Source organism: Rhizophagus irregularis, chromosome 14 (assembly GCF_026210795.1).
Source record: "Rhizophagus irregularis chromosome 14, complete sequence".
Lineage (NCBI taxonomy): Eukaryota > Fungi > Glomeromycota > Glomeromycetes > Glomerales > Glomeraceae > Rhizophagus > Rhizophagus irregularis.
The window spans coordinates 2362464-2380100 of record NC_089442.1 but is presented as its reverse complement, the minus strand read 5'-3'; the positions used below and the strand labels follow the sequence as shown (position 1 = coordinate 2380100).

Sequence of the window (17637 nt, the reverse complement as noted above, 5' to 3'; positions counted from 1 at the left end):
TTTTGAGAATTCTATAAAAATTAAAAGAGTTTTTTAATTGTTCTAACTACTTTAAAAAATTCTAGAATTTCTAAATTTAGAATGTTCTTTAGTTTTCTCCTTCGATCCTGCTAATCCGTTCAAAAATTAACAATGTGATACAAAATTTATTAATTATTTTAGATACGTCAAATTACATGATCTGTGGGAATGAAAAAATAAGTAAAAGTAAACAATAAAAACAATAAAAAAAAAACCTTCTTTTTAAATTGACGAATCAAAAGATTTCAAATTTCATAACTCCGAAAGTTGAAATAATTAAAGTTAAAGTTATAGCTGATAGTATGATGATGATTAATAATACGGTTATTCCATATTAAAAAAAGTCATTTATTAGAATGAAAAAATACCCGGTAAACATAAAAAAAATCATTTATAGATATTATTCCCCCCCAATTCCCCAAATAAAAAAAAAATAACATACGACATTAGCAAAAAAGTAATTAATTAAACACAAGGGATTCGAATGAATTTCACCAAAGCGGATACGTCCCGTACGACATTTTACATGATGTCATGTAAAATGAGAGATGAATATATGATGGTTGTGGTGCATTATTATTGTTGTTAATATATTTCAATTTTAATTCTAACCATAATATTAATAAGTCACCTGTCGGATCAAATAAAAATTTTAAAATTTTTTGATAATGAACGGACAATTACCCGGTTCATTAATTGTTACATGTGACAAAATATATTTTTTCCCTCCGATTTTTTTTTTCAAAGATAGAAAAGAAAATGTCGAAGAAAATAAAATAGTAAAAGATTTTTGTTTTTATTTTTAATAACGGAAAAACAGAACAAACTTTTTGTTTTTTTTCACATGATTTTCTTTGTAAAAATACTTACGTCCACCGTCCACTATTTATTATTTTATTATTTATAGGATACGGGATGAGCCACGCACGTGCATAATAGTTTATAAACTAAAATTTTATTTTATTTATTGTCCCTTTAATTTGCCTTTTTTAGGATATAAATAAAATAAAATATAATAATAAAAAAAATTTAAATTTGTATAAAATTTGTATGGATTTTTTATTCATTCCTCAACAAAATACCTTTTTTTTTTTCGAAAAAAAAAAAAAATATTTTTTTTTCGAGCTTAAAAAAAAAAATAATTTATAAAGAAAAAAAACCACTTATTAAACCTTTTCATAATTTTTGAGTCTGAAATAAAAAAATAAACGCGTAAAAAAAACGAGAAAATAATACGCTACTATTTCTTACTACCATTCTACTACTACTTTTTTTCTTCTAATAATAATAATTAAAAATGTTCAAGAAAAGGTCTTCGTCGATGGGTGTATCCTCATTGGGTTTACCACGAACTCTTTCGTTACAAGAAACTTTTCACAAGAAACGAAAAGGAAGTTGGGCGAACAGACTTCAAAGTATTACTACAATACCGATGGATAAATATTTAACGAATGAAGGACATCAATTGGTATCATCATATTTAAGATTAACTCAAATACAAAATCATATAATAAAAGGAACATTACATAAAATAACTGAAAAAGATGTTGATGATTTAATTAAAAGTTATGATGGTGTTGCTACTCCAGTTTTTGAAACTTTATCATATTTAGATTTAAACTTATCTTATAATGAATGTAAAATATTATCAAGATTATTAAAGGCTGATAAAATTACGAATGTACGTAATTTAAGATTAGGGAGAAATCATTTATTCGGTTCTTCTGTTAAAGTTATTTTGGATTCTTTACAAAAAAATACTACCGTTGAAATATTGGATTTATCTTGTAATCATTTAACTGATAATGAAGCAAAATATTTGGGAAAATTATTGAAAAAAAATAATAATATAAAACAAGTTTATTTGGCTTTTAATCGTATAGGTTCTGATGGTGCAAAAAGTATTTCAAAGGCTTTAATGATAAATAATTCCGTTGAAAGGTTAAGTTTAGAATCAAATCAATTAAATGCTATAGGAGGTAAACATATTGCTGATATGTTGAAAGTTAATAATAATTTAAAATATATTCATTTGGGTAGTAATAATTTACAAAGAGAAGGAGTTCGTGATATTTCTGATTCTCTTAAAACTAATGTTTCTTTAACTAGTTTAAGTCTTGATATAAATAATATGTCAGCTGAAGGTGCTAAATATTTGGCTGATTCTTTAGAAATTAATCAAACTTTAACTCATCTTTATATACCAAGAAACAATATTGAAGATGATGGGTTAAAATATATTTCTAATTCATTACTAAAAAATTCTGTTTTAATTTATATCGATCTCGAATTTAATAGTATTGGAACAAATGAAAATATTGAAGGTTCTAAAGCATTGGGTGAATTATTAGAAAATCATAATATACCAAGAGCTATTAATCTATCTCAAAATACTATTGGTAATGAAGGTTGTAAAGAGATATTTAAAGGTTTTCATAAAAATACTTCCTTGGAATCCATCATTCTTTCTCAATGTAGTATAGGTTTGGATGGTATAGAAGCTATAGCTGAATCTTTAAGATTAAATATTGGTTTACAAAATATTTCTCTTAATAAGAATTCTAATATGGGTGTTGATGGTCATTTAATGTTAGCTAATGCTTTAGAATTTAATACTTCTTTAAAAGGCGTACAATTGGATTATAATTTTGCTGAATGGGAATCCATCAGTAATTCCATACAAAAATCTCTTACTCGTAATCATCTCTTACAAAAAGAAAAATACAATACTGCTTGTAATATTCTTAAAGCATCAAGAATTTTATTAAATCCTATTTTACAACAACAATTACCAATTTCTTCTTGTTCAACTTCTCCCTTAATTTCCCCTATAACGTCTCCTATGATGTCTCCTATGATGTCGCCTTTAATGAATACTCCTTTCTTGGCTCCTTTAACCTCCCCATTGATTTCTCCTCCTCCTTCTCCTAAAAGGCAATCTATAAAACAATCAAAAAAATCAAAAAAGAAAATATTTACCAAATTGCCTTTTGAAATACAAGAACATATAATTTCTTATTTAGATACAAAGCATGTTTTAACTGGTGATCAAATTTTAGATATTGTTAATTATGCTATGAAAAAATCTACTTTGGGTTCTACCAAGGAACAATTTTTAACTAAAGCTCTTACCGCTTATTATCCTTTAACATCTGATATTAGGCTTTGGCCTACTGAATCTACCGATCGAGAATTTTCCTCCTCTGATCGTATCTAAATTATATATATATATATAGTTAGTACTCTTAATTTAAATTTCTTGTATAATAGTTTTTTATATTTATTATATTAAATTTGAAATGTTGTTATAAGTTGTATCCTGAGATGATGGTTTTGAAAAAGATGGTTTAATTTATATTAAAAACATTTTAGTAATGTTATATTTTATATTTATCATATTTTCTTTTTTTTTTTATCTGTAAATTATTCATTATTTATTTATTTTCAAATGGACAATTTTTTATATTTATGAATCATACAAAATAAATGAAATTTTTATTTTTATGGTGAACTTTATACATAATGAGTTAAACCACCTAAACAACCTAATACTGCTAATACTGATACCGATACAAAAAAAATTTTAAATTTTGCCAATTGTCATAATTAAATATAACAAATATTGCCATGACCTATTATAATTAAAAAATTGTATTATAAAAAAAAGACTGATCATTCCGCAAGTTCTCAAATTTTACAATAAATTTTACATTTTAATCCCTTGGTTAATCCTGGTAATCAAAAAAAATTGGCCCATTGAATTTTAATCTCGGCCTGGATTATGATCTGGAATTTAATTGGTTGATTATTTGAAAAATTTTTTTTTTTATAATCAAAAAAACACGAAAATTGAAATCTTCCTTCTCTATCCATCGCTTCGTCTTAATTAAAGGTAAATATTTAATTCTTAATATTTATCATATATATTATTGTTTTTTTTTTTAAGAAACAAAAAATTCTTGAATAGAAATTAATTTGATTATAAAGAATTTTAACTTTTTTTTTTTTCAATTATTCTTACGAGAAATTTTTTTTTTTTAAAATTAAATTCAAATATAATAATAATTTTGTACTTGAACGAATTTTTTTTTTATAGTTCAAGAGCTTAGGACAACATGGGTGGTACGTATTAAAAAAAAGATTATATACATATATATATATATTTTCTTTTTGATTTAATAATATGTATACATTGCATTATATTGATTTCTTAACCAAAAAAAAAAAATATATTTTTTTTTTAAATAGCCTATAAATATCTTGAAGAACTTTACAAGAAGAAGCAGTCTGATGTCCTTCGTTTCTTACTTCGTGTAAGATGTTGGGAGTACAGGTAGTCTACCCTTCCATTTCCCTCTTATTTTATCTTTTTCTCAATTATCAAGGAAAAATTTAGGCAATGAAATAAAAATGTTTTTCCATGTTTTAAAAAAAAAGTTTTGTTTTGGGATAAACAAAATTATGGAACATTTTAAAAAATATTTCATTTGCCAATGAACCAAATTATAATAATAAATTATTAAAATATATCCCACATACGGTATGGTCTTTTTTTTTTCTTTTTTCTTTTTATCACTATTACAATACCCATCACAAAATCAAATATATATATATATATATATACATATACATATATGTACACACATATATATACACATCGGAAAACCAAAAAAAAAATAAATAAATTTTAGGCAATTGAATGTTGTTCATCGAGCTTCTCGTCCATCTCGACCTGATAAGGCTCGTAGATTAGGTTATAAGGTGGGTTAAAAAAAAAATTTAATTATTATATTTATTATCAAATTCTTTACAAGATATTGATTATATATTCTATATATATAGGCAAAACAAGGATACGTTGTTTACAGAATTCGTGTTCGTCGTGGTGGTCGTAAGAGACCAGTACCAAAAGGTGCTACTTATGGTAAACCAGTCAATCAGGGTGTGAATCAACTTAAATATCAACGTTCTCTTAAAGCGACAGCTGAAGAACGTATTGGTCGTAGATGTAGCAATTTACGTGTTTTGAATTCATATTGGATTAATCAAGTAATTTAATATCAAATTAATACTTTATTTAAATTTAATGAACATATTCTAATTACAATACTTGTATATATATTTAGGATTCTACTTATAAATATTATGAAGTTATTCTTGTTGATCCTCAACATAAAGCTATTCGTCGTGATCCTAGAATTAATTGGATTGCTTCTGTTAAACATAAACACCGTGAAGCTCGCGGTCTTACTAGTATTGGCAAGAAAAATCGTGGTATTGGAAAAGGTCATCGTTTCAACAAGACAAAAGGTGGTGGTCGTTATGCCAGTTGGCTCAGGCGAAACACACTTTCTCTTCGTCGTTATCGTTAAACGATTATTTTATAATATGTTTTTAATTATTCTTTAAACCTTAATAAAAAAAAACTTTTTTATATCTTATTGATTTACGTTCTTTAATCCAATTAACTCCAAATGTTATTATTTTTATTTGTTTAATTTATATATTTAATGTTAAATAAAAATAAAAATAAGTGAAGATTAATATAAATAATAAAGTGATAAAGTGTACAATGAATAATAGCATCATTACAAGGGTCTATCTATAGTTAAGTTATTGTACACATCATAATAAAAAAATCTATTTACTCAACATAATATTGTATATATTATCTCATTTGTTCTATATTTATTTGGGAATTCTATCACGTAAATATTCCATTACAGCAGAAGTGCCTTGTTGAACAATGGTATATCTTGGCACTCTAAAAGAATTCCCTTCTACCAATAAAGTTTTAATACTTCTAACATTCCCTAACGTTGGAGGTAAATGTCCAATATTGTTATTTGATAGATCAACAACTTCCATATTTTCAAAAGTTGAAGGAGTAATTGAAGTTAAACTATTAGAGGCAGCGAGAAATGTTAGAAGTTTGGGAAAAGGTAATTTTGTTGGTAATTCAGCTATACGGTTGTTATTAACATTAAGAACTTGTAAATTTGGAAATGCTGTATGATCAGATTCGCCAGGTAAAGAAGTAAGTTGATTCGCTGATAAATCCAATGTATTAATATTTGAAAAAACTATGGAAGGATCATCGAATGATGGGAAAGAAGTAAATTTGTTATGATCCAATTGAAGAGTTGTAATTGTATTTTGATATATTTTAAATCCAACCGGAATTGCTTGGAATGTATTAAATGACAATGAAACTGTTGTGGGTTCAAATGTAAGTTCAACCAAATCCTCTTGAGATATATCAGATAAACTTTTCTTTGAAAGATCTAAAGATTTAGATGCTACTCCTTGTTGACTAATATTTCCTAAAGCTCCTGAAGTTTTTCCTAATCGTCCAGGATGTTGACCTGATTCAGGAATTGTAGGACCTTCCATATTATTAAGGTCTAAATAAAACAAATAAATTCAGTTAAAAACATACATACAAATATATTTTTTTTTCAATATTACAAACTTACCAACTGTAGTAACTTTATCCTTTAATGATTTCAATAATGCAGCCGTAGACTTGAGTCCTTTGGAGACATTTTTAAGAGGATTCCCTTCCCATACCAAAACATCTAAAGATAATAAACCCAATTCAGCGGGTAAAAGTTTTAGTGAATTATTACCTAAATCCAATCTTTTAAGATGTTTTAATGCAACCAATCCTTCAGGAATTTCTGAAAATTTGTTATCTCCCATATCTAAAATTTCAAGATTTGGTGTTGTATGTAATAAAGGACCAAAAGATTCAATTCTGTTTAGTGAAACAAGTAATTCTTTAAGTTTTGGAAATTTGACTGATGGATGAAAAATTGTTGAATCTTGTGATTCATCTAAAGCTCTTAATTTGTTTTGACGAACATTCAATCTATTTTCATAATCGTATTAAAAAAAATTAATTAATAAATAAGATAAATAAAAATTTTCGAAGAAAAATGAAAAAAAAAAATGAGTAAATGAAAATATCACCTTGTCAAAGATGATAGATTAACAGTTTGACCATCCAAATCTTTAAAAACTATTTCAAGCTGATTTTCGCCAATTTCTAATTCTTCTAAATATGTCATTCCATTTAAAGCTGCACCAGGAATTTCTTTTAATTTATTTTTTGAAAGATTAAGTTTTCTTAAATTTTTTAAATTTGAAATTTCCAATGGTAAACCAGTAATTCCATTTTGTGAAATATCTAGAGTTTCCAATTTAGATAAGTTACCAAAAGTTGGGTCTAATACACCTGAAAGATTGTTTGATGATATCTGTAATTCCACTAAGGATTTAAGAGATGTTAAGCAATCTGGAAGTTTGCTAAATTTATTATGTGATAAATTAAGTATTCCTAATTTTTGTAATTGACCAAATTCTTCAGGAAGATCTGATAAATTATTATTATGAAGCTAGATAAAATTTGAAAATAAACGATTAATATTATGAAATAAATTCATAATATTAATAATATTTATAAAAACTTTATCATAACTTACATCTATTAAAGTCAATGCACCAAACTCAATTATCCTTTTATCAATCTTTTCGAGGATATTATCAGCGGCAACTAAACGAACCAGATCTACTTGCTCGTACCAAACTTCTGAGGAACTCCCAGTGAAATCAACAGTAATACTTTTTGGATCAATTTCATACATTCTCCATACTTCTTCTGGGATCTCTTTTAATGAACGATGAGATATATTGAGACGTCCTAAATTTGACGAGATAAATTCAGTTAAAAAATTGAAACTTTAATTAAAACATTAAAAAAAAAAATATTTAACATACCAGAAGATTTGGCTTGTTTAACAATAACATTCAGGCTCCTCGATCCTCCATCGTTTTGCTCTTCCTGTTGAACGGCTTTATTATTTGCTTTCTTTAATCTTGCTTGAGCAATAACATCTCTAACAGATGATGTCGCAGATCTTGGTGTTGTAGATGAAGGCGATGGTGATCTTGAAGTTCGTGATGGTTTTTTTGGTGATAAAGTATTGGATGATGATGATGATCCAGCTAATTGTGACGATCCTTTAGGTTTAGGTTTGGTAAGAGTATTGTCATTTTTTGGTGGCCCACGAGATCCAGTTGGTGTTTTTCGCATTGTTAAGTTGTTTCTGTTTGAATTTTGACGTTTATAATGTTATGTATTTATAAAAAGCCGAATAAAAATAGGTTAACAAATCTTATAATGCTAAAAGTTTTACGCGAACAATAGTTCTTATTTATAATTGTCTTGGGATCCCTAAAGACTTTATGTTGGATGGAAAATCTTTAAAGATTCGACAGATCTGTCAATATGTATTCTTTTGTGAGCAGGACACGTTTATATGATTAAAAGCTTTTTGCTAAGGTCTACTATTATTTTGAATTCAAAATATACCAAATTTCAAGAACCCGTAATAAGTAAAAATAAATATAAATCTATTATTCAAGATTCCAAGAAGAAAAGAAGTTGCTTTTGAAATCTTTTTTTTTTAAAAAAAAAGTGGAATTTATCGATATTATATAAGTAATACGAATAATTTTTAAGGAAAATAAACAAAAAAAAAAATTGACCAAACAGTTGACCAACCGACCGTTTAAAAAAAATTTTTTATACATTTTTTATGCTTATTTTTTTTTCACTGGCATTTTTGTAACACAGAGAACCAATTAAAATAGGAAATTTTTTTTTTAAAATCACATTTATTCAAGCAATACAGTATATGCTTAATTAATTAGGTTTGGTTCACGAATAATTAACCCAAAATAATGAAAATTTCAACAATCAAACATGTCTGAATAATTTCATATGAAATTTGTTTATTCCTCAGAATGCTTTAATATATATATTCGTTTTATCGATATAATTATCTTTTATCATTTTAAACATTTTAAAATTTAAATCATTTAAATTTTGAATTCATTATCTGTAATAGTAAATTTATTTATTTAATTAAAACATCCTTTTTGGTTTGATCCTTAAAATGACAAAAAATGATACAATTCTAATTAATAATATAATAATAAATAAATAATATATAAACAAGTCGTTCATACCTTTTCATTGTTGTAATAAATTATCAAAAACATATTTTGTAGCTGGTGATCCAAATGTAAATTTTAAGTTTTTAGCAACTGTTAATATATTTTTGCTTTCTAGTTCATCAAGTTCATAACCAAGAAGTCCATTCCTAATAGATTCAGATCGACTAAATGTCTGATGAGCGTGATTTCGCAGGAACTCGAGATGGCTCTTATTATAACGATGATTATCCAATTTCTTAAAAATCGAATTAGTTTTCATATTAAGATAATCTATAAGAAAGAAAATAATAATTTCAATATTTAGTGTATATATTTAATAATAATGTCAATAAATACCATTTAAAGAATTTTTATCTTCATCATTTCTTTCAAAGTGGTTGATTGCTTGTGATAGATCAATAATTCTACCACCGACAACTTCATATATCTTCTCAGCAGTATCGGCATCAATTTTATGTTTACGTAAATAGGATAATGCTACGTCTTTATTCAAGTCTCCGAGGTAGATAATTTCCATACGAGATTCCGTATCACCATCTGTGAATATAATACAAATAATTAAAAAAAAATTTCATTATTTAAAAAAGTCAAATTAAAGAAAAAAATTACCCAATAAATATTCTAGCGTCTTTTGGTCATTCGTAACAAACATTACATTATAATTGTCATGTTCCGTAGCAGCTTTCGCAATAGTTTGTAACATATTATGATGAAAATAACTATGTGATACATTATCAATAATAAGAAGTGGGGTGTGATTTTCATTTCTTTTCTTCTTCTCTGCGTTTTTTTCAAATTTATGAAATACTTTTTCCCAGTCAAGATAAGGATAATTATAAGGAAAGCAAGTAATCCATAAATAATCTAAGTAATTTATTTTCTTCATTTCTCGAGAGAGGTTTTTGGTAAAACTATGTTCATCGGATGATTCAATATGCAACACTCCTTTTTTAGCATATTTTGTTGCTGCCAAAGTAGTTAATACAGTTTTACCAACACCTCGGGGTCCAAATAATAAATAATAACTTTTAGCCGGCTTATCACGATCACCAATCAATTTTACTATGTTTCGTTGATCTTCTTGATCTTCAAAAATTTCGTTCGTTTCTTTCTTTACTTCTTCCGTTTTTCCCGTTTCTTCCTCTACAAAACCTTCTTTTATCATATAATTTAAAATTGAAAGTAAAGCTCCACTACCCAGTAAACAACTAATTAACATAAATCTTCTTGACCTCTTTTCGTGTATATCATTGTATATATCAGTGTGCATTAACCTGAATTTAGGAATTTTCTCATTACCTTTGACCAAACTTGAGGTATTTCTTTGAGAATTTAGCGTATAAAATCTTCTTAATAACGCGTGATTGTCACGCTTTAAATATAATTGTGCTTTATTACGAAGAATGCGATTTAACATATTTTTTGTGTAGAAAGAAAAGTTTTATATTTCGTGATTTTTGAAGTACTAGTATGTATATATATTTATATCTAGCATTGATACGAGTCACGGTGCAACGATAATGAGTATGATATGACCTCTATTGTATGTATATATGGTCAATTATCAGCTATATTGATATAAAATTTAGTATAAAAATAGGACAATTTTTACACATCACCATACATACAACAGTCATACCATATCATACTCATTATCTCACCAAATCCATTGAATTTTCTGACATCACTGTCTTGAACTACTATCTCATTTAGTATCCAGAAAAACCATCTAAAGTCACCTTATATAAAGATAAAATCTTAAAAAATCGCTTTATCGTGAAATTCATTATATCGCATAGTCTTTATATTAAGTTCTGACTGTAATAAAATAACACTTAACATATAACATCATAAGATATTTAATTACATGATTTACTTTGTTTATTATGGAAATCTGTAAATATTAAGAAAATGTTATTAAACTGGATAAATTTACCAGCTTATGCCTAAAAATTTAAGTAAGTTATTTTGCGTCCATTATTTACAAAAAAAAAATAATAATGTGTGTATTTCATTAGAAATTAGCGGCCTATGAGATGATAACAAAGATCAAGATGATAGGTTAGGGTATTTGACCTGGGGTGTAATAAAACACGTTACATACGTTACATACAAATTTGGAATGAATATTCATTAACCAAAAATGGAATATTGTAATTTTGAAACTAAAATAAAAATGTCATTATTTCACTTCCAAATTCTGCATGTCCAATACCAGTAGACTGGATCTTATTTGCCTATTGTTATATTCAATTATATTATTCTTAGAAAACCTACCTATTAGGTGTATCTTTACCTTTCTTATTTGCTGTGTGAAGAATATAAGAATAAAAATAAAATTAATAACGAAAACTTATTATATCATTTTTTTTTTGAAAAGTTGGCTTACACTTATAAAGCCTTTTACCTTTACTAACAAAATATCACATGTGCTGTGATTGGCCTCCAAAACATATTTTAAATTATCAAAATGAATGCAATTTGCTATTTGTAAATGAAGAATGTGATGTGACGTCGTTATCCACACAAAAATACCGTGAAAAAATGCATAATTTTGGACATACAATCGCTATCTTGGTTGATTGTCGCATACTATGCAACTAGGGAACCAACATAATAATGGATATTCATGTCCGGTCCCGTCAAATTGATAATATATTAATTCAAGCCCAATAATAGTTTAATAGCAGCACTACATCATCAAATAATAATAAGCATACTTTATTTAATGCTAAATGCTATTCAGTTTATGTTAACTTTTTATTGAATATTGCAGGAGATATATATTTGTTATTATTTTAGATCATACATATATTTTAGATCATACATTCGGTCTAACATTTTAAATATCAACCAAATAATGGATTTAGAGAACGCGCATAAGATTCCACGCTATATTATATGGCATAATAACGAAGACAATGAATATTTATTGGGTCATTTGACTAGCAAAACAGTTATCTAAGCCTTGACTATTCCATGCAAGTTTAAATTTACGGCTGAAAAAATTGTTACACAAATAATTTGGGTTAGTTGTTATTCATTTGGTGGTCCTTTTTGGACATAATGTTCCTTGTCGAAAATAACAAAGACGAATGATAAACTGCATTAATTGGGAGTTATTTTCATTCTGTATCCTATTTTTATATTCAATAAATTGACATTTAAAAATTCCTCTTTAAAAAAAAAAAGTTAATATTATTCAAAATTCTCTTTTAAAGTAATGTTACCGTAGATAACTGTAGAGGCTGTAGATAATCTGTTTCAGGGGCTGTACAAATTGTACTTTGGGACACTTCAATAAATAAATATTCATAATTATATCACATATTTGGCGCATAATTACGATTCTCTTGAATTTAACTAAATGGAGGTGGTCGGCCGACTAGGAAAAGAAAGTCATTCTTTCTCACTTTTATTACTCTCTATTATTCGGTTGTGATACAACTCACGGCATATTTGCATAATTTTAAACTTCTTTGTACAACTACTATGAGATATTTAATTACTCATCCTCATCAGAAAAAAAAAAATAATTTTTTTTTTGTCAAAATGTCGTCAGATAAATCATTACGAGATGAAAATATTAAAACAGATGAATTTAATTATGATAAGAATCTAACTTATGAAATAGAAAGAATACATCGTAATTCAGCTGATTCGGACCGAACATTAATTATTCCTTATGTTTCTTATTCCGACCTCCGAGACGCTTTTGAGAGTAGTATCTACGACAAACCTGAAATACGTACTTGTGACTGCGCCGCAAAACTTGCGAAAAAAAAGTTAGAAAATCAAAGTCAAGTAACCCAAAGTGAACCAAATCAGTCACAACAGCAGGAACCACAAGTCTATATAATATTACTTTTTATATCAATTATTTCTTATGCCATAGGATATTTTGGGTTCACTTTTGTTTGGCTCTTGATAGTTTTATATCAATCTGTAATATGGTATATGAATATGGCTAAAGATAATAAAGAGCGAGTACGTTGGGAGGTTGAGAGAGAGATGTCAATCGATAAGGTAACTTACAAAATTATTTATGTTAATTTTGTTTATTATTGTAGTAATAAATTTATATTAATATTAATGTAAAATAAAAAGTTGTTAAGAGATGATGGGGAAACTGTCGAATGGTAATTATATTGTATAATTTTTTAATTGAACAAAAGTTAACATTCTGAGAAATTGATCATCCTTTTTTATTTAGGCTGAATTTTTTGCTCCAACAAATATGGAGAACATTTGACCCATCACTTTTGATTGGACTTCGAGATATGCTTGAAGATGCATTGGCTCGTAGTGCACCTTCTTTTGTCGTATGTATTTAGATTGATTGGTTCATTTTCGATTTTTATCACCATTCTCAACTACTTATTTTTCATTGTGGCGCAGTGTGCGACTGATATAGAGGCTTTTGAAATTGGCCTTATTGCCCCACGTATTGAAAAGTAAGCTTTAGTTATTAATTATTTGTACAATTATTACTCTATAAAATTATATTAATACAACTATCTTAAAAAGTATTAAAATTCTGCCACGACGAGAAAACCAGGATGATGAAGATGTAGTAGTAAGTCACATTTTATGAATTTAATGATTTAATTTATTTAAGGAAAACAATAATTAATGATTATCCTATATTTTAGGTTGGGGAAGCTACATTTTCTTTTCGCGCTCGTTCATCTACCATGACTCGTAACGATGCTCCACCGCATGTTTTAGCATGGATTAAAACGGGAATTTCTGCAATGGTTCCTTTAAAAGTCGAATTAATAGGATTTAAAGCTTCAATTCATTTTGAAATCAAAATTACCGGATCTTCACCATTTATTTCCACAGGAAAATTTAGTTTTCTTACCCCTCCATTATTTGATATAAGCATTATGCCATTAGTACCTATGAATATCGCACAGGTATTTGAAGTTAGAAATAATGTGTTTTTAATACTAAGGAAGAAAAAAATTTTCATTTTTATTACTTTTATTTTCAAAAATAAAGTTTCCTATTATAAAAGACTTCATACACACTGCAGTTAAATATGTAATGGAACAATTCACAGCTCCTAATTTTATTGAATTGGATTTGGGACAATTGCTTACAGGGGATGATCTTCTACATGGTAAATTATTATAAAACATAATTTCTTCAATTCATTTTTTAAATAAGTAGTACTTAACTTCTATATAATAATATAGATACACAAACAATTGGAATAATGAGAGTCGACATAATCGAGGCAAGAAATCTGACCCATGTTGATGTATCTGGTAATAAAAATCGATTTATTTTTCCTTTCCTTTTTTTTATAAAACTTATTTGGCTAATTTGTTTAATATATTTATTTAAGGTGATAATGATCCGTATGTAATATCATCATTGGAACCTTCACCTTATATGAATACACATTCTACTACACGTGTAATTGAGGATTGCGCAAAGCCGGTGTGGAAAGAAACTTTTTTCCATAAAATACCGGAACTCGATATTGTAGATCAACATATTAAATTTAAACTTAGTGTTATGGACTGGGATAGGTTCACAGCTGATGATCATATTGGATCAGTATGGATTGATATTAAAGATGCGATCGGCAATGGAGATGAGGAGACATTAATTCATGACGGGTATGAATTTTAAAAGAAAAAAAAATATTCTTTAAGAAATAAATATTTATTTACAAAAAAAAAAATTCTAGTTGGGAAGAGATTAAACTTAAGCCAAATGACAAAAATACACGTGGCGAACTTCGTTACCGTCTTGAATATTATCCAAAACTACCAATTCAAGATGAACCGAAACTTGAACAGACATGTAAGAAAATTACTTTATACTGTATAATTAGGTTTATTATCTTATTAATGATAAAAAATTTTAATTTAATTTATTTTTATAGCTGGAATCTTTGGGTTGAAAATACACCAAGCAATGAATTTACAGATAACAACTGCGCCTTATATTGAAGAATCGTCAATTGTAATGTCAGATAATCATTATAATCCGTCTTATCCTAATCCATACGCTGTTGTTTACCTTAATGACAGTAGAGGTATTTATTATTTTTATGTATTCTTTTTCGTTTATCGAAATAATAACTATAACTTATATATATTATTTATGTTATGATAGTATTCCGCACGAGAGCAAAATTAAACAAGTAAATTAAACTTCATTTATATTCGACATTCATAATTGTTTTATTTGTTCTTTTACTTATTTCCTTAATTTATATTTTTTTTTCTATATAAGTATTGCTCCATTCTGGAATGCATCAACAGAACAATTCGTGAGGGATTGGAGGACTGCCGTAGTAAGAGTAGTGGTTAAAGATCACAAAGATCTTGAGTATGATCCAGTAATTGGAATGGTCACATTACCTCTGAAAGAATTATTTGGACAAAAAGAAAAGGTGATGAACGTGCGGAATTTTATTTGAATGTAGAACAATTTTTTTCTTTATTTATTAATATAGATTTTAAATTAAATTTAACAGAAAGAATCAAATAAATGGTATCCATTGCGTTATGGAGTTGGTTGTGGAAAAGTTCGATTAAGTTTCCTCTTCAGAACAATTAGCATGATATTACCACCTGAAGAGAAAGGATATGATGTTGGAACGCTGTTTGTTCATTCTATTATTGCTAAAGAATTAAATAATGACCATGCAAGTAAGTTGAATTTCATATTTTGCCGTTAAACTTTATAAAGAAACATTTATTCACATTTAATTCATTAGATCGAAGTGTGTACTTAACGTTAACTATAAGAAATACGGAAATTGAACAAGAAACTAACGTGTCAAATTTACATCCACCAAGTTGGTTTGAACAACGATCAAAAAATGATACAAAAAATCGTATGGAATTTGCAGTATTTCGTCGATATAGAACTTCTCTAATAATTACAGTGAAACGTAAAGGGTTATTTGGGATTTATCAAACTGTTGGCATGGCAGAATATTGGTTAACAAATATTAAAGATAGTTGTGAGACTGAAGTGGAAATTCCTATATTTGAAATTTTACCGAAATGTTTCCCTCCTTCAGATACAGATGATGCAGACGCTTCTCAAGAATCGAATAATTTTGATAATATGAATATGGTTAGATGTGAATCACCTGAACCTTGTGATTCTTCTCAACGAGAGGATGGTTCTCAAATGATTGGTGAATCTAGCTTGATTACTAAAGAGAAGGCGTCAGAAAAAGTAATCGAAAATGATCATTCAACTGTCGGTTCAACAGATATAACCCAGCCTGAGGAAGTTGGAGAGTCGTCACAAAGTGATGAAAAAATTGGACAAAAGGATGCTAATAATACAGAATCTGTTTCAGAAGATAATAAAAATGAAGATCTTATTAATAAGTCCTCTAATAAATTGCCATTAGAATCGACAGAGGTTTCTTCAGAAAAATCAGTTCTTAATACTTCAACAGAAAAAATTCCTGCTTCTAATTCTTTGACAGAAAAATCAACAACTAGCATCCCGGCATCTTCAGAAGGAGTTACTAATGTTCCACAAGAATCATCTACTGCAAGAGAAAATATTACTTCCGATGTACCAAAAGACAATTCAACGGCAAATTCGAATTCTAATGAAATTAAAGGATTTTTAAATTTTAAAGTATATTTCAGACCAGGATTATCATTATCACATGAAAAAGATGTAATGCGTAGTTTAACAGGAGCTGATGCAAGTATTTTATGCCAAAATCCTTTGGAAGATACCGAAGAACAGCGAAAAGTATCGCGTGAATATGTTAGACGAGATTCTGATGTATATAGAAATAGATCCTTATATGGTGAAAGTTATGAACCTGAAAAGAGGATTAATACGATACATAATCGTAGAACGATGAGACAAATACAATGGGTAAAAGATTTATTAAAGGCCAAAGTTATTTCCATGAGCGGAAAACGTGATTGGGAAGATCAAGAAATTATCGAACATGAAGCGTAAAAAAAAACATTTTTATTTAATATATCTCTTAAATTGTGTAAATAATAATTGAACAATCAAATAATATATATATATATATATATATGAAAAGAATTATATTTATAGTATTTAGTAGGAGAAAAAAAAATAGAAGGAATTTTGTACATACGTGGTAGACATAAAAAAAATAAAAAATATTAGATTAACAGAAATTGAACAAATTAATTTATCCGATAATTACTAAATTAATAGTAAGGGACGGGCATACAAGAGCCCACTATCCTTGTAATAATACACGTTCAATCTTGATGACCTTTAAAGAGTTTAAATTTTTTAAATTTCATAATGTGAGTTCCTTCTTTATCATAAGAGAGAAGCATTCATAGAGCAAAATTATCTTCAACTGTTGCCTAGATGTTTTGGTAAGAATCATACACTTTGTAAATTAATGACTTATTTGTAATGGGTAATTGATTACAGTTTGGCTATCTAGTTGGACTTACTCATTATGGTTTTATTACCTATACCCAGTTTTTATTTATTGCTTTTATAAAGAATAAAGTAGAATATTTCTTTCTTTTTTTTTAATATTCAATTAACTAAAATTATACTATGCGTGTTGAAAAAGTTCAAAAACTTCAAAAACAGTAAAAA

At 27.2% G+C, this 17637-nt stretch overlaps 5 protein-coding genes across 5 annotated transcripts; 3 read left to right on the top strand and 2 right to left on the bottom strand.

Annotated features, from left to right (window-relative positions):
* Nucleotides 1-1117: 1117 nt before the first annotated feature.
* Nucleotides 1118-3538, top strand: OCT59_006209 (uncharacterized protein). The gene has a single exon (XM_025318860.2). It carries the CDS (start codon nucleotides 1319-1321, stop codon nucleotides 3236-3238), a length of 1920 nt encoding a protein of 639 aa, XP_025175196.1. The 5' UTR covers nucleotides 1118-1318; the 3' UTR covers nucleotides 3239-3538.
* Nucleotides 3539-3866: 328 nt separating this feature from the next.
* Nucleotides 3867-5577, top strand: OCT59_006208 (60S ribosomal protein eL15). The gene is made up of 6 exons (XM_025318859.2): nucleotides 3867-3913; nucleotides 4118-4143; nucleotides 4270-4354; nucleotides 4713-4782; nucleotides 4864-5070; nucleotides 5148-5577. Exons 2-6 carry the CDS (start codon nucleotides 4137-4139, stop codon nucleotides 5391-5393), a joined length of 615 nt encoding a protein of 204 aa, XP_025175195.1. The 5' UTR covers nucleotides 3867-3913; nucleotides 4118-4136; the 3' UTR covers nucleotides 5394-5577.
* OCT59_006207 (uncharacterized protein) lies at nucleotides 5471-8116 on the bottom strand (the record flags this gene model as incomplete). The annotated part of the gene is made up of 5 exons (XM_066141107.1): nucleotides 5471-6425; nucleotides 6498-6892; nucleotides 6994-7418; nucleotides 7506-7723; nucleotides 7801-8116. The coding sequence occupies 5 exons, from the start codon at nucleotides 8114-8116 to the stop codon at nucleotides 5710-5712; spliced, it is 2070 nt and encodes a 689-aa protein (XP_065997932.1). The 3' UTR covers nucleotides 5471-5709.
* Nucleotides 8117-9058: 942 nt separating this feature from the next.
* OCT59_006206 (uncharacterized protein) lies at nucleotides 9059-10459 on the bottom strand (the record flags this gene model as incomplete). The annotated part of the gene is made up of 3 exons (XM_025318857.2): nucleotides 9059-9312; nucleotides 9379-9579; nucleotides 9652-10459. The coding sequence occupies 3 exons, from the start codon at nucleotides 10457-10459 to the stop codon at nucleotides 9059-9061; spliced, it is 1263 nt and encodes a 420-aa protein (XP_025175193.2).
* Nucleotides 10460-12594: 2135 nt separating this feature from the next.
* On the top strand, nucleotides 12595-17206 carry OCT59_006205 (uncharacterized protein; the record flags this gene model as incomplete). The annotated part of the gene is made up of 15 exons (XM_025318856.2): nucleotides 12595-13068; nucleotides 13150-13181; nucleotides 13256-13364; nucleotides 13441-13496; nucleotides 13570-13618; nucleotides 13695-13961; nucleotides 14047-14167; nucleotides 14244-14315; nucleotides 14396-14672; nucleotides 14744-14859; nucleotides 14942-15094; nucleotides 15175-15202; nucleotides 15295-15454; nucleotides 15539-15713; nucleotides 15782-17206. The coding sequence occupies 15 exons, from the start codon at nucleotides 12595-12597 to the stop codon at nucleotides 17002-17004; spliced, it is 3312 nt and encodes a 1103-aa protein (XP_025175192.1). The 3' UTR covers nucleotides 17005-17206.
* Between the last annotated feature and the right edge of the window lie 431 nt (nucleotides 17207-17637).

Bases quoted from the DNA above. Each gene is read 5' to 3' on its own strand.
- OCT59_006209 (XM_025318860.2), top strand. From the start codon at position 1,319: ATGTTCAAGAAAAGGTCTTCGTCGATGGGTGTATCCTCATTGGGTTTA.
- OCT59_006208 (XM_025318859.2), top strand. The intron at 4,355-4,712 runs GTAGTCTACCCT...AATAAATTTTAG, and splicing joins GTAAGATGTTGGGAGTACAG to GCAATTGAATGTTGTTCATC. The intron at 4,783-4,863 runs GTGGGTTAAAAA...CTATATATATAG, and splicing joins CTCGTAGATTAGGTTATAAG to GCAAAACAAGGATACGTTGT.